The 27,958-nt window shown below is 43.1% G+C and overlaps 1 protein-coding gene across 2 annotated transcripts in view; it reads right to left on the bottom strand.

Moving 5' to 3' along the window:
- PPM1H (protein phosphatase, Mg2+/Mn2+ dependent 1H) overlaps nucleotides 1-27,958 on the bottom strand; it is a 291,024-nt gene that overhangs the window by 167,335 nt on the left and 95,731 nt on the right. For both annotated transcript variants that reach the window (XM_032288665.1, XM_032288673.1), the window contains exons 2-3: nucleotides 22,783-22,948; nucleotides 763-1,107 (exon numbers count right to left, since the gene is read on the bottom strand). In XM_032288665.1, the coding sequence (XP_032144556.1) occupies nucleotides 763-1,107; nucleotides 22,783-22,948 (511 nt within the window). The remainder of the gene's footprint in view (nucleotides 1-762; nucleotides 1,108-22,782; nucleotides 22,949-27,958) is intronic.

The following is a 27,958-nucleotide window of genomic DNA, read 5'->3' as shown; positions in this document are numbered from 1 at the left end:
CCTCCAGCACTTCCTCTGCAGTATGAATGAACCACATCCCCAGTTGTGGTAAAACAGCCATTCTTACATCAGATCTGTATAGGAAGGGACTTTTGAGCACTTTCCTAAACCTCATTCTCCCAACACTGGACTCTATACACATCTGTAAAACAAACGGTGATCAGAATCACATCTCAGTTTAGTACCATCGTACCAGCTGGCATCCATATTAGTACAGGAAATAAAAGTGATAAGGCCTGTATTTAATAAGCCTGTGACCTTATGCACTGTCTCCCGCTTTCATCTTTATTTATTTATTTGACGGAGTCTCGCTCTGTCACCCAGGCTGGAGTGCAGTGGCTGCGATCTTGGCTCACTGTAACCTCCGCCTCCTGGGTTCAATTGATTCTGCTGCCTCAGCCTCCCGAGTAACTGGGATTACAGGCACCTGCCATCATTTCCAGCTAAATTTTGTATTTTTGTGGAGAGGGGTTTCACCCGGTAGCCAGGCTGGTTTTCAACTCCTGACCTCCCAGAGTGCTGGGATTACAAGTGTGAGCCACCAAGCCCAGCCTTCTTTTACATTTTTGCCAGCACTTGATGCCAGGAGCTCTGTCTGCCACCAACTTCTACTGGGAATGGAAGCCCCGTTATCACAGGGGACTGTCCGGGTGGAGCCAGCAGCAAAACCGTGTGCATTCGGGGAGCCCTCCAGCAAGGATGGACAGACCTGGCACAGGTGCCCGCCTGGCCCTCCTGCCCTGGACTCCCAGGGTTACCTACCATTTCCTTGAATGCACTTTCAAGCGCCCCGATGACCAGGCACTCGTGGGGAATCTTCTTCTCGGTAAAGAAGCGTGTGGGGGGCGTGCTGGGGGAGCCCGGGGCCCCCACCCCTCCACGCAGGGAGGCCGCCCGGGTCAGAGTCCGGCTGTTGGCGGGCGTGTTCTCGGGCTCCTCCCCCAGGCAGGTGGGGGGCAGGACGGCAGAGTTCTTCAGGATGTCCACGATGTCCTGCAGCTGCTCCGTGACGTGGTGCTGCAGCAGGCGCGACGCCACCACCGCGGCCCCGGACCCCGCGTGCCCGTCAAACAGCGACCAGTAGTGGCAGGAAACACCCTCGGATTCCTGAGGAGAGGGCGACAGGGAGGAGTGAGAACAGCGGTGGCCTTTGCCCCAGGGTCATACAGACTGTGCCCGACCATTCACTCGTCTGTCTGTAGTCTGCAAACAATGCAGTCAAAACATTGAAAAGAAGCGCTCAGGGAAGGGTCCCCAGGTGAGTCACTGTCGCTACCGGCACCCGAAGGATGAAGGGGTCCCTGCTTCCCCACCTAGCAAGGGAGTCCCAATGATCACATACTAAGTTACTACTTGGAGGGTGAGAGCTACTCTAATTTGAGGTGTAGGTGTTTGCATAAAACTCTCCTACAAACAGACGAGTCTGCAGGAGTCCAGCTTCAACATCTAACTCCTTACCTCCCACCATTTTTTTTGAGACAGAGTCTTGCTGTGTCACCCAGGCTGGAGTGCAGTGGTGCAATCTCGGCCCGAGGTTCAAGCGATTCTCATGCCTCAGCTTCTGGAGTAGCTGGGACTACAGGCACATGCCACCACACCCAGCTAATTTTTTTGGTAGTTTTAGTAGAGACGGGGTTTTCACCATGTTGGCCAGGCTGGTCTCAAACTTCTGGCCTCAAATGACTGGCCAGTGTTGGCCTCCCAAAGTGCTGGGATTATCCCAAAGTGCTGGGATTACAAGCCTGCACCACTGCACCTGGCACCTCCCTTCTATTTCAACCCTAGAGTAGGTTTGGCCTGGGGCCTTGGAAAAAGGCCCCTTTTCTCAGATTTTCCAATGTGAAATAAGTAGACCCATTTACCCCATTTAGAGCCCTTAAATGCTGGGATAATTGTCCCATCTTTCTTGGTCTACATCCTGAATTTTTAGAGCATGTTTTCACCCTAGACACCCAGTCTAGTCCAGGCCTCACAAGATGCAGCCAATTCAAATCTCCTTTTTATATTTCCCACCTCCCTCAGTTCTCCAACCGATGTCACTCTGTCTCTTCATTTCCTCTTCTTGCCTTACAGCTGCATGCAGCCCGTGTTCCCTCATCTACCTTGGGTTTGGTGGCTGCTGGTGGATTTCAAGACTACTTCAAGATGAGTACTTCTGAACCCATGTTTGAATTACACATGCATTAGATCTTAGAGAAAAGGAGCTCAATTATGATACGGCTGATAGAGAGCTCAGAAATAAACCCATATGTTTTCCACTAATCTTTGACAAGGGTATCAAGAATACACACTAGGGAAAGAAGAGTCTCTTCAGTAAATGGTATTAGGAAAAGAGAATATCCTCATGCAAAAGAATGGAATTGGGCCCTCTTCTTACATCATGTACAGAAACCAACTTGACATGGCCTAAAGACTTCGATGTAAGGCCTGAAATCATAAAACTCCTAGAAAAAAATATGGGCGAAAAAAACCTCCTTGATATTGGTCTTAGCAATGATTATTTAGACATGATACCCAAAGCACAGGCAACAAAGCAAAAAGAAACAAGTGGGACTACATTAAACTATAATGTTTCTGCACAGCCAAGGAAGTCATCCACAAAAGCAAGAGGTAGGTAGCCTATGGCAGGAGAGAAAACAGTTGCAAAGCATGTGTGTCATAAGGGGTTAATTTTCAACATAAACAAGAAACTCCTAAAATTCCACTGCAAACAAAACAAAACAAGCAAGTCGATTAAAAAATGGGCAAAGGGCTTGAAGAGACATTTCTGCAAAGATGACATAAAATAAATGGCCAGCAGGTTTGTGAAAAGACGCTCAACATCTATACTTTTCATAAAACTCAGTGAACTGAAATTAAGGACCTTCCCCAACCAGATAAGGGGCATCTAGGGAAAACCTATAATTCATACCGTATTTCATGATGAAATACTGAATGCTTTCCCGTAACATTGGGCAAAGTGCAAAAATTTACGCTCTCACTCCTTCTATTCAACACTGTATTGGAGGGTTCTAGATAGGCAAGAAAAAAGAAAAGGCCTAAAGATTGTATAAGAAAACAGCTGGGCACAGTGGCTCAAGCCTGTAATCCCAGCTACTCAGAGGTTGAGGTGGGATAATTCCTTGAATCCAGGAGGAGGAGGTTGCAAGAGGCCAAGATCGTGCCACTGCATTCCAGCCTGAGGCGACAGAAAGACTATCTAAGAAAATAAAGTTTCGTTTATCCTGGCTTTGAGCAATTTGAGCATGATGTGCCTTACTGTCATTTTCTTCATGTTTTATATGCTTGGAGTTTGTCTTTCTCGATCTGTGGACATAGTTATTTCATCCAATTTAGAAAAATTTTACCCATTATTTCTTAAAAAATTTTTTTTGGTATCCTCTCTTTTCTCCTTGGAAGAATCTAATTACACATGTAGTGGTCCCTAGAGGTTGTCACAGAGCTCATTAAGGATGCTTTCATTTTTTTTAATGCTTCATTTTGGTTAACTTCTACCACAATGTATTAAACTTGCTAATGTTTGCTTTTCTTTTTGATTAAAAAATGGACAAAGGATCTGAATAGACATTTCTCAAATTAAGACATGCAAGTGGCTAACAGGTATATGAAAGAGTGCTAAAAATCAATCATCAGAAAAATGCAAATCAAAACCACAGCGAGATAGCACCTCATACCTGTTAGGATCACTATTATTTAAGAAAGGAGACAAGTGTTAGTGAGGGCATGGAGAAAAAGGAACCTTCTACACTGTTGGCGGGAATGTAAATTAGCACAGCCATGACAGAAAACAGTATGGAGGTTCCTCAAAAAATTAAAAATAGAACCATCATATGAAGCAATTTTACTGCTGGTTATGTAACAAAAGGAAATGAAATCAGTCTCTATAGCCCCATGTTCACTGCAGCATGATTCACAACAGCCAAGACACTGAAACCACCTCAGCATCAGATGAATGGTAAAGAAGATGTGTATACTGTCTACATACAGTAAGATATTATTCAGCCATAAAAAGAAGGAAATCCTGCCATTTGCAGCAACATGAATGAGCCTGGAGGGCATTAAATGAAATAGGCCAGACACAGAAAGACAAATACCATTTGATCTCACTTATATGTGGAATCTAAAAAATAGTCAAACTCGTGGAAGCAGAGAGTTGAATGGTGGTTGCCAGGGGCTGGGGTTAAGGAAAACGGGGAGGTAATGGTCAAAGGGTACAAAGCTTCAGTTATAAAATAAGTAAGTTCTGGGGATCTAATGTATAGCATGGTGACTACAGTTAGTAACACTGTACTTGACAGTACCTAAGAGAGTAAATTTTAAGTGTCCTCAGACACACAAAAACTGGTAACTATGTAAGGGAATGGATGTATTAACTTGATTGTGGTGGTCATTTCACAATGTACACATAGATCAAACCATGCACACACCTTAAATACATGATTTTTGTCAATCATACCTCAATAAAGCTGGGAAAAATAAATCATTACATTTGAAAAAAATGTAACTAGAGGGGTAGAATATAAAACACTAAGAAAAATAAATATTTGGGATCTCTATTTTCAGAAATGGATGGACAAAGGGGTAAGGTATGCATTTAACAATTACCTCTGACTAGTAGGCTTATCCACCCCACAGCAATAAATATTTAAGGCTTTTTTTTAAAGCTGAAATCATTAAGTAAAATTCTTAATGCTAGAAGACAGTGAGTAGGTATGGTGACATGAGCCATTACTCTGTGCTCTTTTAAACTTGATTTCCATTCAATTCTGTGCTAGGTGGTGAGAATAAAATCGCTGATTTTTAATTCAACCAATAGGTGATTTGAGCACTTTCTATGCAACAGGCTCCACAGTAGGCAGCAGAGATAAAAGACTGGCGGAAGGAGGTATCAGACATGGCCTGATCTTAACAGTGCAGTGGGGAAGACAGACAGTGATTGATATGGTTTGGATTTGTGTCCCCTCCCCAACACATCTCAGGTCGAATTGTGATCCCCAATGTCGGAGGAGGGGCGTGATGGGAGGGGACTACGTCGTAGGGGTGAATTTCCCCTTGCTGTTCTTGTGACAGTGAGTTCTCACGAGATCTGGTTGTTGAAAACTGTGTAGCCTCCCCCTTCACTCTCTTCCTTGTAAGAAGTGCCTTCTTCCCCTTCCCCTTCCACCATGACTGAACGTTTCCCTAAGGCCTCCCTTGCTATGTTTCCTGTATAGCCTGTGGACCAGTGAGCCAATTAAACCTGCTCTTCATAAATTACCCAGTTTCAGGTATTTCTTTATAGAAGGGAGAGAACATACTAACATACTGATCAAATAATCACACACATAAACATCCCATCTCAAAAAAAAAATCACAAGTCTGATCACAGAGAGGACAAAAAGAAATTCTTAGTACCACACGGCCAGGCTACAGAGGGACAGGACACATTGGAGAAGGCTTCCGGAGGACATGAGGACTAGGCTGAGGGATGCATGGAAGTTCGTGAGATCAGGAGGGGAGGGGAGAGAATGCCAAGCAGTAGCAACAGTAGGTGCAAGGCCCCTGTGGTAGAATGGTGCCTGACGCCCGAGCACAGACTAAACCACACTATGTGGCTGAATGGGAGAGGGAGGAGCAAGGGGACGGTGGAGAGAGAGGCAGCAGCTGGACCACTCATTTTTTACAGGACACATGAAGGATCCTGGCTTTAGCTTAAGAGTAACAAAAACAACAACAACAACAACAACAACAACAAAACAAAACCATTCACTGAAATGAGAATGACAAAATCAATTTATGTTTTTAAAAGATCATTCAAGCTATTCTGTGAGGATTAGAAGGGAAGTGAGGGTGAAAATGAGGATGCTAGGCAGGAGGTAAATCCTGCTCTGCAAAACAGTCATATTCAGGCCATAAGAAACACACATGAACAATGAAAGGCATCAAAAGACAGAGGCATAAACAGTAAGAGCGCTAACTCATAGGCAAGCGGAAAGAACAATGATTACAGATGAGGAGATCTGGATTTGAATCTGTCTTCAGCACCAATCGGCTGAGTGGAGGCAGAACCCCGTTAGGGAGGCAGGACAGGTGTTGGGCCACTCGCTGGCTGTCCCTTTTGCTCAACATTTCCACGCCATGATTTGCTGTTGTTTTTTAATCCCCTGAACTAGATAAAACCAAGTTCATCATGAGATTTTAAAATCTTCAATGTCTTCCTACGCTAGGGGGATGTAAAGTGAGGGACTATTCCGGTAAATACCACCACAGTGTGGCTCTGCTACGCGCGTAAGCAATCAGCTCAGCCGTTAAAAGTGTGAGAGACCCTAAGGTCACAGAAACACATCCAGTTACAGGACCAGAAATACCTTCCCATCATCGATTTATTTTTTGAGACAGGGTCTTGCTCTGTCACCCAGCCTGGAGCGCATTGGCACAATCACGACTTACTGAAGCCTCAACCTGCCAGGCTCCAGCGATCCTCCAGCATCGGCCTCTCGAGCGGCTGCCGTTCCGGGCATGCACCACCACATCCAGCTGATTTTTTGTATTTTTCATAGAGATGAGGTTTTGCTATGTTGCCAGGCTAATGAACTCCTGGGCTCAAGCAGTCCTCTTGCCTTGGCCTCCAAAAGTGCTGAGATTACAGGCATGAGCCACCACGTCTGGCCACCCATCCCACCATGTAATGAACCTTATATAGCAGGCAATACTCTCAATGCTTTACAAATATGACCTCATTTAATCCTTACTCCAGTCCTCTGTGAGAGGTGTGCTAATTGTCTGCATTTTATACCGCAGGAAAATGACAGACAGAGAGTACAACCCTTGCTCTAGGTCACCACCTATTCAGTTATGCGGTGGGGACCAGAGGCCATGCTTTCAGCCCTCAGCCTCTATGCTAAGGTGACCACCCCTACCCCGGCCCCGGAGGGAAAGGTTGCCTTAATTTAGTGCCATCGGCCATTTTTCTACTCTACAACCTGAGTTGCAACCAGAGTGATTTTTCCTAAAACACAACATTTGGTCATTTTCTCTTGTGAGTCTAACAGCCTGCTCTGTGGGCTGGCTCCTGTCCGTCAGCCTCCAGTTTGCAATCTCTGTTTGAATCTCTGGTGAGCTCCTCACATTCTAGCCCTTACTCCAGTCCCACCCACACCCAACTCCAGAACTTAACAGCTCATCACAAACCACGAACCATCACCACCTCCTTTACGTAATTCCTGCCTGGCTTTGAGTACTCAGCTTCAACATCATCTTCTTCCAGAAGCTCCCACTGTACCCTGAGCACTATCAGGACAGTGGCCTTGAGGACTAGGGTGAGATGCCAGTCTGGCAGGGCAGTCTAAGAAGCCTCAATTTACCACCTTGGGGGTACCCGTGAGATGAAATGCCTCTGCCCCCAGGGGTGCCACAAAAGCTGTGTGGCAAGAAAGCAGCACTAGAGTTTAAAAGGCTCATGAAGGACTGCCAGAGGTGTTTCAAAGAACAGTATGAGGCCAGAAAGGGCTATATCGTGTTTGAAATGTGGCCAAAATATTACAGAGAATAAAAATTTATATTCGAAGGTGGCATGATCGAACAGGTTTTGCTACACACTTATTTTATTTTTTTGAGACAGGGTCTGTCACCCAGGCCGTAGTGCAGTGGCGCGATCTCAGCTCACTGCAGCCTCTGCCTCCCGGGCTCAAGTGATTATCCCACCTCACCCTCCTAAGTAGCTGGGACTATAGGCATGCACCTCCACGCCAGGCTCATTTTTGTACTTTTAGTAGGGATAGGGTTTCACCATGTTGGCCAGTCTGGTCTCGAACTCCTGGCTTCAAGTGATCCACTCACCTTGGCCTCCCAAAGTGCTGGGATTATAAATGTGAGCCACCGTGCCCGGCCTGTACACTCATTTTAAAAAGGATATGAGGATACTCCTCTTTCTTTCCTACCCAGTTCTCCTCAAAATGATGCCATCAACTGCTGTAAGGTAAGCAGGATGGTTTGATGCATAAAGTCAGATCTGGGAACACGAAGGAATGAATGTCTCCTTAATGTCACATGAATAGTGAGGGGTCTTCACCAACGTTAGGGGGCTAAGCCAAGAATAAGGCAGCCTGGGTGATGCAACTGTGAATCCAAGAGAGAGGCCTGGGGAATCAGAAGTGGCATGATGCTTTCAAAGCGTCTGAAACCCGTGATTTCACTGCAAATATACATGTATTGCTTCACTGCTTAGAATCTTCAGTGACTCACTACTGCACTTAAAATACCATTGTCTTTCTCTTAGATGCTGACATGTCTTACAGACACTGAATGCTCTAATTACCAGTCACTCTTCAGCACATCTCTTGCTTCTTTCAGTGGCCCTGAACTTCTCTCATTTCCTCTCTTCTAACTCTCAGTGACCTCTGGAACTATGACCATCATGTTTTTCTTCTGCCTGAAATACTGATCCCTGTCTCTCTGCTTGGAGAATCCTTCAGTTTTGGATGCAAGCATGACCTATCCCATCAAGTCTGCTTGGACCACCTCAGTCCCTGGCCATCCCATTTTCTGTACCCATATGCATCAGCACTGCTCACGGAGACTTATGTGTCTCTCACTGGCTCTGGTTTTCCCAGTGAGTGCCTGGTACAGAATAGATGTTCAATAAATACTTACTAAATATACAAAGAAAGAAAAGGAGAGAATGCTTTTTATTTTTTCAAAGCAATATAGCAGCTTGGCTAATAAGGACTTTATAGAAGACACTTCACATTAGTAAAACCAACAGAATATCATAACCCTAACCTACTCCAGGATTGGGGATGACTTGATCTTGCTTTATTTACCCAGGACTGCGTCCTTTCAGCTCCCTGAGGCCAAGTGTGCCAAGCAAATAAGAAGCCTGGATCTAGGACCCTGGTAATCTCAAAGGGGATCCAAAGAAACTAAAGAGACATTGCCATCTCTGGCTGTACTTGATTTGCTGAGCCTTGTGGTCCTATGTAACCAGTATGAAACTCCCTCTCTCCCTCTCTCTCTCGATCCGATTTCTTCTGAGCTAGGACACGTCCACCCCTCATACCTTTGGTGAAGGAGGAACATCTCCTCAGAGAGTATTAACTCTGAGCATAAGATTTTCCATTTATATGGTCAATAAACAAGATTTCAGCTTTTACATTATTTAACAGAATGCTGGATATTGACTTACACATTTTCAAATGAATTAAAACAAATTCTATCTGCCATAATATGCCTTAAGAGAGAAAGACCACAAGCTTTGTATCAAGATAAATCTGGGTTCTGGAATGTATTACTATGTGACCTCGGGGAAGTTACTTAACTTCTCTCAACTCCACTTCCTTATTAGGAGAAGAAGATAAAGGACAAGGTAAGATGGAGGCACAGACAGTAAGACTGCTTCATGTAATGACACATGTCTTGGAGTCTCCTTTCCTATGTGCCTATAGCAGGAAATGAAAATGTCATGGTTTCCAAGCTCTTGAAGCTAACAATCTAGAATATGATCAGGTAATTACAAGTGCGATGAGTGTTAGAAAAACAAAGTGTATGGTATCATGCAAGTGGATAACATGTATTAAATGTGCAGATTACCATGGGGTCTGGGGGGCATGCAGGAAGGGGTATGGCTATGAAGGGATAGCACGAAGGAGTTCTCGGTGGTGATGAAACTGCTCTGAATCCTGGTTGCAGCAGTGATGATGTGTTATGCATGTGTTAAAATAATAAAACTGTCTACCAAAAAGTTAATTGTATGGTATATTTTAAAAATAATAAATAGTATAGCACTGTGTTCAGCACATCGGAGAGGTAAAAACATGAGAAGTAATGGTAATTACTTATGCTATTAAACAGCCTGGGGGGACACTGAGCAGGTGGGGAGACTAAGCTGCACATCTGTGCTCCTGACTTTCAATTCTGCCAAATGGGGTACTCATCTTGCTCTACTCTGCAACTCCTGTTCCTTCTGTTCACCTTTTTAAAGTTATTTCCCCCACAGGAAATCTTAGTTCAAAGGACATCTGATATTGCCTGTGTCCCTACCCAAATCTCATCTTGAACTGCAGTTACCATAATCCCCACATGTCGTGGGAGGGGCCCTGTGGGAGCTAACTGAATCATGGGGGTGCTTACCTCCATGCTGTTCTCGTGATAGTGAGATCTGATGGTTTTATTAGGGGCTTTCCCTTCCCTTTGCTCTGCACTTCTTCCTGCTGCCAAGTGAAGGAGGATGTGTGTGCATCCCCTTCCACCATGATTGTAAGTTTCCTGAGGCCTCCCCAGCCATGCTGAACTGTGAGTCAATTAAACCTCTTTCCTTTATAAATTACCCCGTCTCTGGTATGTCTTTATTAGCAGCATGAGAAGGGACTAATACAACATCAGGCACCCATGTATAATCCCCCTAGCACCACAATAAAATGGGCGTCACCTCACTTTGCCAACAGTGAAACTGGGGTACAGATAGTTTAAGTAACTCTACTGGTATGTGGCAGAGATAGGATTTGAACCTCATTCTTCAGACTCCAAGTTAAGGGATCTTTCCACCTTCCCAGTATCACACAACTTTGTGTAATTAATCTCCTCGGCTTCTGTTACCCTGTGGCCTTTGCACTTCAGTGTTGCTTGCGTTGCTTTAATTTGTTTGTCCTTTACTAGCAGTAACTGCATACATATCTTGATTGCTAAAATGTTTCGGCAATGGCTCGCACTACGCTTCTGGAAGTATCAGAAAATGCTGATGGGGCAACAAGCACAGGATGCAAATCAGACCCTTTACAATGACAGTGACTTAACTCTTGACATCATTACGCTTCAAAATTATTCCTATTCATTTTCACAAATACTTAACCTTATTTTTGCTCCAAATAAACATGAGTTAAACGTGTACTCTATTTTAAGAAAAACAGTATCAAGCCCTTTCCTGACTTACCATACCATTGAATTTGGCAGAAATCACTTATGACTCGCAAAGCAGTAACTCTGAGGCAGTCTTCCAGGTGCACTCTAAATTATTTCATTTACAAAGAATCAGTCTTATATGCAATTTATAACACACAAATGCCTACCTACCACTATTCGGGAATACATATGCAGCCTGATGAAGGAAGATTCCAGAAGGTGAAGAAGAGCTTAAAAATTCAGTTTCTCTTTTAGGTTTTCTCTACAGTAGGCTCACTATTACACCCTCTTCTTGCAAAGCAAACTGCTTTTTAATAATTTTATTTTCTTTTTCCCATTTTTCAAAAAAAAACTAGTATGCCAGAACTTAATGAGTTCTAACTGGGAAAGACTCCTTGGGTCTTTCAACAAGTCTAAGATTGCTCCAAACAGAAATCTTATCTACTAAACAAGGAGCTGATGTCATTTCAGATACGAGCAGGTGGTGCCCACTCAGCTTCAGGTGTACTGATCACAGGGCCAGCCAAGGACGTGAAGAATCAGCAGCTTAAATTTTAGCCCTATTCACACAGGAGCCACATCCCGTGCACCTGAACTCCCGGGAATCCACAGACTAAAACAGCTGGCGTCAGCCATCTGGGTGGTTTGAGGTACCCATCCCCTCCTACGGAGAGCCAACAGAGGAGGAGAGATTCTAGACATAACCTCAGACGGTTCCTGGGGAACCACAGGTGTAGGGCAGGAAATACACAAAGCCAAGGAAGGAGCGGGGTGTGACGCATTTGTTCCAGCTTAAGGAAATGACGGCTTTGCCTGCTTTTACTCACTGCACAGCGCTCCAGAGGTTCGCAAACCTCTTCATCCTCTTCCCCGAGAGGAGTGCTCGCCACACCAAGCACACGAATGTGAGGGGGAACTGAAAAGCAATCGCTCAGCGTGTCAGAGACGCGTTAGAAATGCTTTCCCAGTTTTCACGGAGATGACACTGGCGCCCTCGCGTGGTAGGTCAGCCGATCCTCGGCGCGCCTGGGACGCCGGTGCTCTCCCGTGCCTGCTACTTTTGGTATATGGCAACCCGCTGCGGGGGACCTGTTACCCCGAGGGGTGATTGTACTACTAAATTTTAAACTAAAATTATTCCTCACAGAGTAGACGGCAGGTTAAAAAAATTCTGCAAAGACATTGCTTCTCGGCCTTTTGGCTAAGATCAAGTGTAAAAAAATTCTGCAAAGAAACTGCAGATAGAAAACATGAGCAAATAAGAACATGTCAGAGCAGGCATTTGGTATTCCCAGGAATGACAATCCAGTCGTATCTGACAATCATCGTCATCATATCTAGCACTCCGAAATGCTCAAGGGGACCGTTGAAATGTGGAATTATACTCACTAGTGTTAATGATGAATTTTGCCTTGAGACATTAGCTAATGATAGCATGAAGTCTTTGCTCTCAGCAAGACAGTAAATGAGTTACTGTGTGAAAAACACTTAAATCAATGCCTGGCATACAATTAACACTGTATCACTGTTAGCTGTTGTTATTTTAAAACATTGCCTTTTCATCTTTATTGCTTTAAATTATTAAACATTTAAAACATTTTAAATGTATCTTTATAATTTTAAAATAATTATATACTAGATGGATATAAAGTAGTATGGTTATATATCAATAAATCATCAATAACAAACACACTGGGGGTGCATTGCTTTTTCTTTTCTTTTTTTTTTTTTTTTTTTAAGACAAGGTCTTACTCTGTCACCCAAGCTGAAGTGCAGTGGCATGATCATAATTCACTGCAGCCTCAAACTCCTGGGTTCAAGCCATCCTCCCACCTCAGCCTCCTGAGTAGCTGGGACCATGGGTCCATCATCACACCTGGCTAATTTATTTATTTATTTATTTATTTTATTTTTGTAGAGATGAGGTCTCCCTATTTTGCCCAGGCTAGTCTTGAACTCCTTGCCTCAAGCTATCCTCCTGCCTTGGCCCCCCCAAGAAGCTAGGACTACAGGCATGAGCCACCACATCTGGCTCATTTTTAAATTTTTTGTAGAAGAGGGTCTTGCTATGTTGTCCAGGCTGGGTCTCAAACTCCTGGCCTCAAGTGACCCTCCTGCCTTGGTCTCCCAAAGCTGTGGAATTACAGGCACGAGCCATGGCACCCTGCCAAAAAACCCCGTTTTTAACTTATGATTTGGAGACTGTTAATCTGGAAATAGTTGTCTGAAGGGGAAAAGTGGTATCCTCCTGGTAGTGTTCACAAGTCCTTAGCTTATTTAATATTCTTCTTCCTTTTGCTACCCTAACTATTCAGGTATTTATATAACCGGTGGAGGGGCCGTATCAACAGCATGAAAGGCTGATTGCAGATATAGAAATCCCACTTTGAGTGACATCTCAGGTTTGATTTTACAAAACACCTTGTATGAGCAAAGAATGCACTTTCCACCCCTCCTCTCCCACTGCCAAAGAAAAGGGATTGATCACTTCCCCTTGGGGAAACAGAGTTGCCATATTCTTCTGATTCCCCACTATATATGTGACTATATGGTTTGATTTCCACAAAGTTTCTGGCCAGTTTTCCAGGAATCACAGTGAAGATGATAATACACAGTCCAGAGTATCTGTTACAGGCATTCCATCCACAGGGCTTTCAATGCCCAGTTTTTCATCTGATCCTCACAGCACCACAGTGAAAGGGAGAAGAATAAGCCAATGAAGAGGCAGACATGAGAAAACATTTGAGTGACTTCATGAAAGACCTTCCTAGGGCCCATGTTCCGTTGCTGTCCACATGGAGCCATGACCCTCCAGTGTAGTTTGCTTTTCACCATACCTCTCTTTTTGACTAAATTGTTCAGATACTCTGCCTTCCAGTGGAGGAAAAGAAAATCCCTTAATTTCATATACTTTAATGATTATGCTGCTTTCTTCTCAGGATAGGACAATATGAATTGCAGGTTACTTTGGTTCAATTCCTCCAATAAAATGAGGCAGTAAGATATAAGATAGGTTTAGTAAGTTTGGCTTTATTTTTAAATGGCAATTTCAACATGTCTTAAAATATTAATTTATAAAAGGAAGTACAAAGTTTCTAACAGTTTTGGCTAAACTGCATTGTGATTTATTCTAGAATCAACTGGGGAATATTCTTAAACTATTAGTTTACACATCAACAATTTCTCCGTAAATTTATGGAAAAAAAACGTAAGTACTGTGAAATAATACTGAAATGCAGCTGCAAATCCAGTATTAGAAACAACAACAATAGATCATATTTATGGAGCACTTACCCCATGCCGGGCCCTATTCTAAGAACTTTTCATATTTTAACTCACTTAGCTCTACTAAGCCTATGAAACAGCAGCTATTTTCACCAACATACAGATGAGAAAATTGAGGTATGGAGAAGCCAACTCACTTGCACAAGATAACACATCTAGTAAGGGGCAGAGATGGGATTCAAACTCAGGTATTCATGCTTGTCCATTCAGAAGGCTTTTTTTCCCCCACGGCTTATGCAAATAATGGTCTTCCTGTAATTCAGCAAGAAAATGGACTACAAGGAGAAGATAATTTCATTTTAGCGCTGTTTTTCATCTCAGTAAGAGCTACTATGGTTTCTGAGTTGACAGGGGACACTGCTAACTCACTCCTGTATCAAAACAGAAATCATAATGAAAATGAGAAGATATTTAGTATCAAAATTGATTGAAATTATACATATCAACATTAGGAGTTATTCTTCCTTTATGTCTGACTTTGCCAAAGAGATTTTCCTGCTACATGTCTCAACTGCTAATGGATACAGAGGCAGCATGGTATGAGTCTAGATGCTGAGGCCAGACTACCTGGGTTGAAGCAAGATCTACACTTTCTAGCTCTGTGCCTCAGTTTCCTCATCAGTTAAAAAAGGCAATACTAATACATATTTATGTATATATTACAGTTTGAGTACTCCTAATCCAAAAGTCTGGCATCTATGCTCTGACATCTAAAACTTTTGAGCACTGACATCGCAAGCGGACATGACATCACAAGCGGACATGACATCACAAGTGGACATGACATCTCAAGTGGAGAATTCTACCCCTGATCTCAGTGGGTCACAGTAGAAACACAGGCACGTTACATCTGGTTTATTTAGCTACCCCAAGGAAAACTAAAACTACCTTCAGGCTATGTATATAAGTTGTATACAAAACATTAAAGAATTTTGTGTTTAAACTTGGGTCTCATTCCCAAGATACCTCATTATGGATATGCAATATTCCAAAATCTGAAAAAACCTGAAATCCGAAACACTTCTGGTGTCAAGCATTTTGGATACGGGACATTCAGCCTATATGAGGTTAAATGAATATTGGCAAGGCATTAAAATCAGTGTCTGGTACACAAGTGCTGAGTGTTATTTATGTTTTCTTTTTTAAAGAAGAAATGAAAGAAGAAAATAAAGTTTATTGCCCTTGACAATGTTCTTCCCACTTAAAGCTGTGGGAAGTCAGATTATAAGTGAGGCAAGAAGAAATTTCCATCTCAACATGATTTATTTTCCTTGCACCTTACATTTTGCCACAGTGGGAAACTATAGTGGAACCATGTTGTGTTCTCAGCTACTATGTACATCTTGGTCCAAACTGGTCTTCAGAGTAACCCAACACCCACCAAGAAGGAAACTTTTTTTTTTTTTTTGGAGATGGAGTTTCGCTCTTGTTACCCAGGCTGGGGTGCAATGGCACGATCTCGGCTCACCGCAACCTCCGCCTCCTGGGTTCAGGCAATTCTCCTGCCTCAGCCTCCTGAGTAGCTGGGACTACAGGCATGCGCCACCATGCCCAGCTAATTTTTTGTAGTTTTAATAGAGACGGGGTTTCACCATATTGACCAGGATGGTCTCGATCTCTTGACCTCGTGATCCACCCGCCTCGGCCTCCCAAAGTGCTGGGATTACAGGCTTGAGCCACGGCGCCCGGCCAGGAAGGAACCTTTAAAGGTACTCTAGCTGACAGCAGCCTCTTCAATTCCTGGTTGTAAAAGCACCCATCTTAATCACTGGCAAGAGTTCTATGTCCCTAGAACTAAAAGATAACAGTTTTGAAAGAAACCAGTGCATTCCTGCTTTAAAAAATCTGGCCCGGCGTGGTGGTTCATGCCTATAATCCCAGCACTTTGGGAGGCCAGGGCAGGTAGATCACTTGAGGTCAGAAGTTCAAGACTGGCCTGGCCAACATGGTAAAAGCCTGTCTTTACTAAAAATACAAAATTAGTTGGGCATGGTGGCGTGTGACTGTTGTCCCAGCTACTCGGGGGGCAGAGGCAGGCGAACTGTTTGAACCTGGGAGGCGAAGGCTGTAATGAGCTCAGATTATGCCACTGCACTCCGGCCTGGGTGACAGAGTGAGACTCTGGCTTGAAAAAAACCTAAGAAGAGAAGAAAATAAGTTCTTATTTTCTTCACATGTGCAGAACAAGGAACACAATCTTAGTATAATAAAATGACATGAATGAAAGACGGCTCCTATTGCATTTTGACAGCTGACGTCATTGCAGGGAGCCAACTGCCTGAGGAGGGCCGAATATTCCAAAAGCCTGCTGTTGTAGAACCAGAAGCAACCTTCATTTCATGTTTTGGGGGTGAAAGAGTTCTAAAAACAAAAACAAAAACAAAAAAACCCCAGAAGAATAGAATGGCAAAATCTCAGTACAGAAAGTTGAAATAGTCCCTGTCTCATTTTCCTCTTGGCTCTTCCCGCCCCATTTTGATCCTATTTGCTTAGAGTTCCCACAGTGCTGCCCCATCCTCTGCTGAGAAAGATAATCAGCTTTCCTCTCCCCTGCTGATGGTCTTGGCCGAGATGCTGACACAGCCATCTCCTGTTATTGTAATTAGACACTGAACTAGCAGATACTGAAACCGCACACTTTGATGTGTTTTGACTAAATTAAACAACACAAGGGTGCTCCTAAGGAAGCAGACTTGGAATGCATGTGTTCAGAAGTCCAGTCTCAAGCCAAAAACAGTCTGTTCTAAATAGGGAGTCAGATGCGGGTAAAAAAACATGTCCTGGTTATGGCCGCAATACCCTAAATATTTCCCACCCAAGCAACTTATGTAAGTACACGCACTTCTTATCTGAATACTAGATTATGACATACCTTTAAGAGTGATCTCTTTCTCTTTCTACAGAGAAGCCACCTGGTACCCTCCTCATCTCATTCCTGGAATGACTCAATATTTGAGAACTAAAAAGCAAAAACTCTTGGAAAAGCTGTGTTTTCACCTGGGCTGGCAATCAGTATGATAAATAAAGACTCTTTATAACCTTCCAAGTCAAAAGAAAGAAGACCTAGCAATGGTGATTCATGTTCTCAAATCTTGAGCTGATGAATTAAAAAGCCTTCTGTGGGAGTCAGGAGGCCACCGAGAATAAGGTATTGTCCTCAACAAGCTTACACCAGCTTTCCTAAGAGACAGTCTTATGAAAGTGTCTTGGAAGTGCTAGAATTTTAGATTTCCTTTCTTCCTGACCACCCATCCCATGTCCCCAAATCAGTACTCAGAGGTTAGGCATGTTAAGAGGCTTACACATTACCACAGAGTACCTATTTGCTGTCTGCCAGACTGTGAGCTTATAGCTGTTCACACTAAGCTAATCAAAAATGATCCAAGCACAGGAAAAGTTCCACCTTCACTGGTCACTGAGAACATCATTCTCTACCATAGTACATACCCGCTTCATCAAATATCTCAAAATGTTGCTTTTTTTTTGAGATGGAGCATTGCTCTGCCCAGGCTGGAGTGTACTGGCAAGTGATCTCGGCTCACTGCAATGTCACCTCCCAGATTCAAGCAATTCTCCTGCCTCAGCCTCCCGAGTAGGCTACAGGTGCCCACCACCATGTCTGGCTTTTTTTTTTTTTTTGTATTTTAGTAGAGACGAGGTTTCACCATGTTGCGAACTCCTGAGGCTGGTCACCAACTCCTGAGCTCAGGCAATCTGCCCACCTCGGCCTCCCAAAATGCAAAAAAAAAAAAAAAAGAAAAAGAAAAGGTCATCTTATTGTCTCATTGCTACCCAGCTACCATACTGTCACTCAATGTAAGCTTTGTCATCAAACATAAAGTCACACTTGTACTGAAATCCTCTGTACATCACTGATGTTCCTAACAAATAAAAAAATCCTGTAGCTTTTTCATTGTAAATTTCATGTTATTTTATTAAAACTTTTAGGTTTTCTTTAATCTCCAAGGAAGGTGAAGGTATATTATACATGAAAGAAGTCTTTTGAAAACACATATTCTGACTTTACTAAATTTACAGGGACAAAAGAGGTCAAGAAAGGAGGGAGAAATTAAGCAGATGTATTCCAGAGGGAGTTCATGCATTTTCGGCATGCCAAACTTCATGCCTGTCAACTCTGTTTGCAGATAAAATCGTGATGTCATTATTTATCCTGTTGTTCCATTTTTTGCTTATAACATTGTATGTCTGCTTTTTCCATCCTTATCTTTCTCGATCACTCTGTGGCCCATGGCATAGATACCTTTCCTCTTCACAATACCCCTCACTTCTTGGAGTTTCCAGAACCCCACCGTCATCAGGTTTCTATTATGCATTTTTATACTTTCTGTGTGACCTAAGCCACATCTGTGGCTTCAACTATAATCTTAGATCTTGTAACTCCTTAAATCTAAGCCTCCTGAGGCTTTCTCACGAGCTCTAAACCTTTATTTCTGATTTCCTACAAAACACTTCCACCTGGAAAGGTAGACTCAGAATACTCAAAACTCAAGTCATCATCTCTGCCCATCCCCTTACCACCCAGTGGTCCACTTTTCAATGACCACAAGCTAGTGGCTGAAGCCTGGCATCCTCATCTTCTCCCTGCTCCATGCGGTTGGTCATCTGGTCACTTCAACTGTATCTCTTACTTAATCTCTTCTGAGCCTGTCCCTTGCACTGATCAGTGCCTTATTTTAAGCCCTTGTCATTTCTCACCCATATTTCTATAAGAGCCTCGTAACTAGCATCCCAGCCTCCAGGTTTGGACCCCTGGCCTTCCCAAGTCAGCCTTCCCACTGCCATCACTGTCTTGAGTCATCATGCCCTTGTCTAAAATCATTTGGTTAAAATCCCAGCTTATTATGGTGTGTGATGATCTTTGTGATGCCTGCTTGCTCTTCCTGTCTTGCCCACCCTCCAAAAGGCCACATATTTTCCAAAACACAGGAAGACATGCCTCATGTACTCTTATGCCAACCTGTCTTTGCCTATACATGTTCCTTCTCTCAGAAACCCTCATTTCTCTTATTTGCTTGGTTCACTCCTATTCACCTTCCAAGACCTCAGCTCAAATGTCGATTTCCCAAGGAAGTCTTTCCTAACTTCGCTTATCCCCTTCTCCTTGGGTGTTCCCCAAATTGCCAGTGACCAATCTGTCAGACTTCTCTACAACCTGGGCTTTTTCATCTGGCTCTGAAAACTCACTTCATTTTAATACGACTGCCAATGACTCTCCCCCTTGGACTCTGCACTAGGAGGATGGGAACTATATCGTGTTTTGTCTCCTTATCCCCAAAATTCAGCATGCAGACTCAGGGTTCAATACGGTCAGTGGGTGAAGGAATAGATTCATAGGGATGGGGGAGGTTACAATCTGCTTTATCTGTCTCTGAAGATGTTTTCTTGCCCTAAGAGGTGTACTCTCGCCATCCTTTCCTAAGTGCTACCATATTTGAGTTTTACCACGAAGGGAATGCCTTCTAGATGGGAAAAATCAGTGGCCTCTTCTAACCAGTGTCCAGTGTTCTCTGCTAGTAAATTACAGAAGTGGAAGCTAAAGTCTTGACGGTGACCTTCAATGTCCTCCCAGACTGCTTCACTCCACTCCTATGACTTTTCTGACAACATTTCCTGCAATCTAGGCTTTACTACATTTCTGCTCCAACCACACAGACTTCCTTCCTAAACCCTGAGAACACAGGGCTGGCTCCCACCTTAGGGTCTTTGCAATTGTCCAGAATGGTAAAATCTTCTTCCTCCAAAAGCTACAATTTCAGGTCTTTGCCCAAACATCACCTTCTCAGCGATGCCTTCTTTAACTACCCCTGGTCCCCTCAGATTTCCAATATTCTGGGTTCTCCACTTTGTTTTTTCATCTCCATGGTGTCTATCGTCTGGCACACTATATATTTTAATTGCCTCTATGAACGGAAACTCCCTCTAAGAAGGGATTCTGTCTGTTTCATTCCCTGCCAAATCTCCAGCATCCAGTTTCTCAGTACACAGCAGGTGCTCAGTGATTTACCTTCCACACTAGGTAATGGTTTTCAAGTTGTTACAAAGCAGCACAAACAAAAAAACAACAAAACAGACAACCCAATTTTTAAAATGGGCAAAGGACTTGAATAGACATTTCTCTGAAGAACATATACAAAGGGCCAATACACAATGAAAAAATGCTCAGCATTACTAATTAATTGGGAAATGCAAACCGAAACTACAGTGAAATACTACCTCACACCCATTAGAATGATTACTGTATTAATGAAAAAACAGAAAACAACAAGGGTCGGTGAAGACGTGGAGAAACAGGAACCTCTCTCCGTTGTTGGTAGGAATGTAAAATGGTGCAGCCCCTGTGGAAAACTATGGCAGTCCCTCAAAAAATCAGGCAGAATTATCATCAAACAGATTCATCAGATCCTCCCTCTAGGTATACATACAGCCCAAAGAATTGAAAGCAGGAACTCAAAGAGGTATTTATTCACCTATGTTCAGAACGGCATTATTCAGAATAGCTGAAAGGTAGAAAAATTCTGTTTCACATTACAACATGGGCAAAACCTTGAGAACGTCATGCTAAGTGAAATAAGCCAGGAACAAAAAGGCAGATATGGTATCATTCTACTTATGTGATGTGTCTGCAGTGGTCAACTCATGGAGACAGAAAACAGACTGGTGGTCACCAGGGCATGAAGGGAGAAAAGGGGAGAGTTCGTGTTGAATGAATACAGAGTTTCAGTTTGAGAACCCGAGAAAGTTCTAGAGATGATGATGGTGATGGTTGTACAAACGTGAATATACTTAATGATACTGAACTATATGCCTAAAATTGGTAAATTTGTCTTAAACTCAGTAAGAAGCCTAATAGGTAAGACAGATAGAAGTGAAGTTCCCGCAGCCAGAGCCGGAATGGAGCCCCAGGGTTCTCCACTCTGCTGGCTTCTCGCTCTTGGAAAACGGACCCCACCACGATTGGGAACCACCACAGAGGAAGGTCAAAGCTTCATCCCAAAGTGCTTATGCACTGGTTTCACTGTTTTTAAGGGCAAGAAGTTAAAATGTCACCCTGACTCCATTTCTATAGGGAACTTAGTAAAAAGGAAAAATGCCATCACCAACTGGCCTTGGGCCAAATGTCAACACGGACTGATTTGTAGAGAGACGGCTTTATTAAACCCCAGCAGCAGGGGGAAAGCATCAGAGGGAACAGCACCACTAAGTCACCGGCGCTCATATCCAGTGATCGTGGACACCTCACACTTTCCGAGCCCCTTCCCAAAGTAACGCTCGTCAAGACAATCCTGTCAAGTAGGTATGAAAAGAATTGTGTGATCTCCAGTTCACAAGTGAAGAAACATAAAGTTCAGTCACAGAGAATAACCGAATTGGGACTGACCTCAGGATAATAGTCACTAACACTTATTACGGATTTATTAAGGCACTTGCTCGACATTTTTCCATGGACTGTTCATATTTCCAATCAGCCTCCTTCTACCATTGGGTAGTTACTCTGCTGTTATTCCTTTGCAGAGTCGGCAAACTAGGCTCAAAGAACAACCATCCCAACATTAAGTAGCTAAAGTGGTAGGCTGCACAGTCACCTCACTCCAGGGCCTCTGCACCTAACCATCACCATTCTACACTGTCCATCTGGGCCCTCAGCTCTGGCTCTTTGGAAAAGGCCTTCCTTCAAACTAGAAAACACGTATGACTGATAAATTCCCCTAAGTCAACTCTAAATTAAACTAGTACTAACAAAATAATAATTATTATTCCCTGAGCATAGTTGCAATGAGACACTATTGCTAAAAGTAAGAATAGATTCCTAGATTTTTTAAAATCCTACGAAAATTTTTACACAAAAGTGTCCTCAAGATGATCAGAATGAATAGTCACATTTGGGTCTGTCCATTCTGTGTCTCCTGATTTTCCCAGGAAACATCTCTCTATAAATCAAATCATCTCCTGGCAGACAGCGTGTTGATGACTCCTCGACCTTTGCTGAGAGCTTCTTCAGAGCTTTCTGAGGAAATGTCTGCTTTACTCTCCAGAAACTGGAGATAGGAGAAATATTTTGTGGTTTTTCAAGAGTGTTCAGTCTGCAAGGCCACCCCATGGGCTGCAAGAGTTTTGGGCTAACTGGAATAGGTGTTAATTTGGAAGAACGTCAGGCACAGGCTGCAAATGGGTGACTATCATGGGCAGGCAAGGAAGAGAAAAGGGCAGAGTCACGCCAGGGCTTGAAGCAACAGCTGGAGTTACTGCCACCCCTCATGAGATGCTTTCAGATTATTTCCTTACAAAGACCTAGAAGTGGCTCCTTTGAAACCACCAAACATTGTATGAATATGTCAATGATTACCACAAGAGCTAGATACATATGGTGCGGGTGTTTCATTTACTTTATGTTAAAAACCTAATCACAAGCTCATCATACATGTGTCACCTCCAGCTCGGAATGTGTGATTCCCCAATAATAGGCCCGCCACCCAGCTAACTCAGGGGACACTGCTTTCTCACTTCCATTCCAGACTCAGGGGAAGCCCTAATGTCTTCCAGTGGGACCACAGTGTGTGCCATTCCTCTCACCTGAAACCCAAGGATCAAGAAGGGTCTTACCGAGTTCTCCTTCAGCTGCAGCCCTTCCCCATTGGGAAGGGAGGACCGTCTCTTGGAGGAGTTCCTGTTTGGGGTTGAGGTCATGGCCCCTGCCTTCTTCTTCACTGTGAGCACTTCACAGCTGGCTTGGTCTTCATTGTGTGTGCTCTTCCCAGCATTGATAACCCTGGAGAAGAAGCCAGAAAAGCTGGTCAGACAGAATGATAAAGCTGAGAGCACAGTCCCTTGTCAAGGGTCAGCCAAGACAGTCTCTACAACTGGCCCGGAACTACAGCCCAGCTTAATGCAAAGAACATTATCTTCGTATTTTATGTTCCCAAATAAATGAATTTTTCAAAAAATGGAATTATGTTAGCACTCATTAAAATATATACTGAGGCCGGGTGCGGTGGCTCACGCCTGTAATCCCAGCACTTTGGGAGGCCGAGGCGGGTGGATCACAAGGTCAAGAGATCGAGACCATCCTGGTCAACATGATGAAACCCCGTCTCTACTAAAAATACAAAAAATTAGCTGGGCATGGTGGTGTGTGCCTGTAATCACAGCTACTCAGGAGGCTGAGGCAGGAGAATTGCCTGAACCCAGGGGGTGGAGGTTGCGGTGAGCTGAGATCGTGCCATTGCACTCCAGCATGGGTAACAAGAGTGAAACTCTGTCTCAAAAAAATAAAATAAAATAAAATAAAATAAAATAAAATAAAATATATACTGAGTAAGTTGTTTTGAGACTGTTCACCTTCACAGGTGTCTGACAGATGTGATCAACTCCGCTGACCCATTCTAGTCAAAACACACAAGGCAATCACTCTTGCAGGTTAAGGATGGCGAATTTTTTGGCAATTGCAATGAAGACAGATAATCTGGCTCAGGGAATTCTGTTTCACTTCTCCAAGTGATAAAGAACAAAACCTTCATCAATCTTATCAAAGTACATGGTAGTCATTTACAGCATGTCATAAAAATTCAAGGTAACAGAGAACCGTATTTCACTACTGTCACACCCATTTTTGCTTTATACAAAGGCAAGCGAATGGATCAAAGGTTTACTCTTTTAAAACTATTTTTAACGTCTTGTCTTTTTTCTTGTGGAATAACACTTATCACACTGGGCTATAGGCGCTCTGATTTGGACACCAAGACACATAATAATAGTATCATGGCATGTTGACACTGCTTTGCTCTAATTACTAAATGTTTTAAGCACAGAAACGCTTCAGGAACACATGCTCCATCATTCCTGCACCTTTTTCTCTATCAGGTGACTATAGCATCAACTCGTGCTTCTGCACCAGTTTTTTCTTGAGTCATTAAGCAGCAGCTAAAACAGATTTCCTTAAAGAGATTTCTCCTTGATCTGCCACTGCCTGTGTTTCCTTCCTAAAACTTCAATAGTGTCGCAGTACTGACAGAATGAGTGTGGAGTTTATAGAACTCAGTAGTGAGGAAAGAAAAGGGTTTCTCTTTTTAAGGTAAGCTAAATAAAAATTCGCTTTATAAGTGTGGGTGTGTACACTGCTCTATTAATTGAGTTTCACAGCCTCCTCATAGTTAAAATTATTTGCAAATGACTTTTTAAAAAACCTTTTCATTCTACAATAATTATAGGCTCACAGCAAACTGCAAAAATAGTACACAGTCCCATGTATCTTTTGACCAACTCCCCAAACGGTAACATTTTATGTAAGACAGTACAATATCAAAACTGAGAAAATGACATTGATACAATACACTCACCCAGACTCTTGACCTTATTCAAATTTCACCAGTTCTTACATCAAATAGCTTTTAGTACTAAAAACGGTATCAATCTCCGTAAGCCAACACCCACATGGCACAACCAAATAGGAAATGGAAAGCAAATTGAGACTTGAGTGCCGTACGATCTAAGCAAGCGTGTTTCAAGCACGCTTCTGTCAAACTCTGGGATTCTACTGAGGCATTTCAGACATTTTCACATTTTGTTTTTTAAATGTATACGTATTTTTAAAAACGCACTAATTTAAAAATTCATTCCCATCTGTACATGTGAACGAATACATGCTGGTTAATACACTTTGGGCGGCTTTAGCATAGTAAGAAATCCAGCTTTTCTCTTCAACCATATCATTGATTGGAAGGAGAATTATTTTTTAATTACTATTTGCAATTACTTATCTGCAAGTTCTAACAAAAAAGATCTTAGTCATCTATTTGCTCAATTTCAAATTTCTGTATTAATCAAAATTGCTTCACTGGTCTTACTGGGTTTACTATGAATTTCAACTTGAGAGCACGCGTGCGCACACACACACACACACAAATATATATATATATATTTTATGTAGTTTTAAGTTTTTTTTTTTTTTTTTCTTTTCTTTTCTTTTTTGAGACAGAGTCTCACTCTGTCACCCCGGCTAGAGTGGAGTGGTACAATCTCATTGCAACCTCCACCTCCCGGGTTCAAGTGATTATCCTGTCTCAGCCTCCCAAGTAGCTGGGACTACAGGAACGCATCTTCACACCTGGCTAAATTTTTGTATTTTTAGTAGAGACGGGGTTTCACCATGTTGGCTGGGCTGGTCTCAAACTCCTGCCTCAGGTGATTCACCCACCTCGGCCTCCCAAAGTGCTGGGACCACAGGTGTGAGCCACAGCACCTGGCCAACTTAAGCATATTTTTATAAACAAAGCCTACGTTTAGTCATTTCACATATTACAGTATTTCCCAAGATTTGTCTTTAAATAGACTTTGCTTACAAAGTTTGACAATGATTGTCCCGAGGCCTGCGTAAGGATTTGGGTATCCTTGCTGATCGAGGTCAGACTGGCCTGGAGTGCTCATCACACACTCTCAGGGGCTGAGGGCTAGGGAGAGGGATGATTCTATGTCTGTTTTCTTGCCCCATCTCCACCCTCTCTCCTCTAAGGAAAGACATTTTCATATGGCTTAAGGATAAAATGTAAATACTGACGACACAATGAGGCTACCTGCATGATAATGATTAATTCTACCACATTTACTGCCGGTGCTAAGTAACTTACCCCAGGCTCCACAGCCGGGAAGTGGCACAGCTGGGATTCAGAATGAGCCTACCTTGACCCCTAACCCAACCTCTTCCAACCTTGTGGACATCAGTCTGTGACACGCTGAGCTGGACTGTGGGGTAGCACAGAATAAGCAAATCAAGCAAGGTCTGGGCCAGGCCTGAGAGGAAGGGGAGTGATTTCTTTGCATCTCTGGCTATTGGAGGAGTCTGGGCAAAGGCCCAGGAAGGGGGAAAGAACAGGTGGCTCAGATCTGCCTGTCCTTAGAGAAGCTCAAGCTATCCAGGCCAAGTCACTAGGGGGCTTGCTGCTGAAGCTCACAGTACAGAACATGCATTCGTCTGGAGCATCCCTTTCACATCTCTCCTCAGAGGAGCAAGCCAGGCAGGAGAGGGAGGTACGAAAGACCACCTGCCTCCTCCCAGTCACTGGGGACAGCGAATTCCCAAGCAACATGTTTGGGTGGATTGTGCACTGGATGATGCTGGACCACCCCGGTGTCTCAAATGAGTGCCTTCCCTGGGGAAAGCTCGATCAGAGGTTCAGCTGGGAAACCTTGTTCACGACGACCGTCCCTCCACACTGTCTTCCGTGCAAGATCCCTGGCTGCCATTTCCAGAACTTGGCATCACTCTGACCTTTGGCACCTAATCCTGGGTTGTAGAAAGGTGTTTTTTCCTTTGGGCTTTGTTTTTTGAACCAAGAAAGCATCACTGATCTCCAATAGCTACATGCCAGGCTGACTCATCCACCACTGCTTCCAACAGACAACAAAGCTGCTATAATTACATAAATCACGAATCCCAGTCCCCTTAATGTGCTTCGTCTCCTGTCTTTCTCCCAGTGGTTATCAAACTCCAAAGATGACCTAACTTCAGCAAGAGGTCTTAGAAACTTCCCTGTACGCATATGAGAAACCGGTGACCCGCAGGACGGTGACTGGCACGAGGTCACACAGCTAAATGTGAACACACTTTCGAGTTCTGAGAGCTTTCTGCTTCAGCTCTCAGGTTGTTTTATTTTCCTATTGTGCGTCTATTCTTGTCAGTGCTTGGTTCAGAGGTCTGTCCTGCAATGACTCAAACCCAGAGAATTGTGAAAGAACAATGACCGGAGCCCTGACTTTGCTGTTTCATGTTGAATACAGCTTGCGAATACCACTCATGAAGTATCAGACCGTCGGAAATGTCAATCTAATGGGAAGATGGCGGTCCCACCTCTGCAAGCCTGTTTTGTCAGAAACGATGACCATTCAGATGATAAAATATTAATTTAAATATATAAATTTTAAATATCAATTTAGAATCTGTTTAAAAAACCAACACAGCTCTTATCCCTTATATTATCTGAACTTCCCTACTCCACACAGCTTTACTAGAAAAGCCTCCTCTTCTCAATCTCCTTTGGCTTTAACAAGTTTGACCGGTATCAAGTTGAACATTTTATTTTGCACTTCAAAGGTAAATTCTTTATTTACTAAATATAAACAAAATCTTTAATTTTATAAAAAGTAATTGAAAAAAACTTTGCTTCCCAAGCTGAGAAGCAGCACACTGTTGCAGATTCAACAGCTTCCTCAAAGGCAGGCAGGTGTGGCAGAGACACCACTCCCTTGCTGTACACTCCAGCATCACGTCAGTACCACGTGGAGCCAACCAGAAGGAAGACTATACTATCTACATTCTTGGCCTAAACAATACTTACACATGATGCTTATTTTGAAGGCTTTAAAAAAAATGCTGGCGGACCATGGATCATCATACCTTCGGTCACATTATTTTTCAATTTACAAAGAGGGAATTTTTCTTGAAATTAAACTGGAGGTAATAAGTCATGGTGGTTTTTAACAAAAACTATCTCCCTAGAATACAGCACATAGTAGGTGCTCAACAAATATTTACTGAATGAATTTGACAGAATCAACTCTGCTACTTCCTAGATGTAGATACTTCCTAGATGTATCTCACATTTTTTGAGAACTATGTATGTGTCAGAGACCCCTGTTAGTATTTTATAGAAAGTAATTAACTCATTTCATCCTCCTGTCAACTCTATGAGGTAGCTGCCACTGTTATTCCCTTTGTAAATGAAGTCACAGCTAGTGACTGGCAGAGTAGGTTGGTCAAGTTACCTGACTTTGTAAATCTCAGTTC

The sequence above is a fragment of the Sapajus apella genome, unplaced genomic scaffold (assembly GCF_009761245.1).
Source record: "Sapajus apella isolate SASKATOON/1434 unplaced genomic scaffold, GSC_monkey_1.0 scaffold2, whole genome shotgun sequence".
Classification (NCBI taxonomy): Eukaryota; Metazoa; Chordata; class Mammalia; order Primates; family Cebidae; genus Sapajus; species Sapajus apella.
Note: the sequence above shows the minus strand (reverse complement) of the source record. Positions and strands in the feature narration are given on the sequence as shown.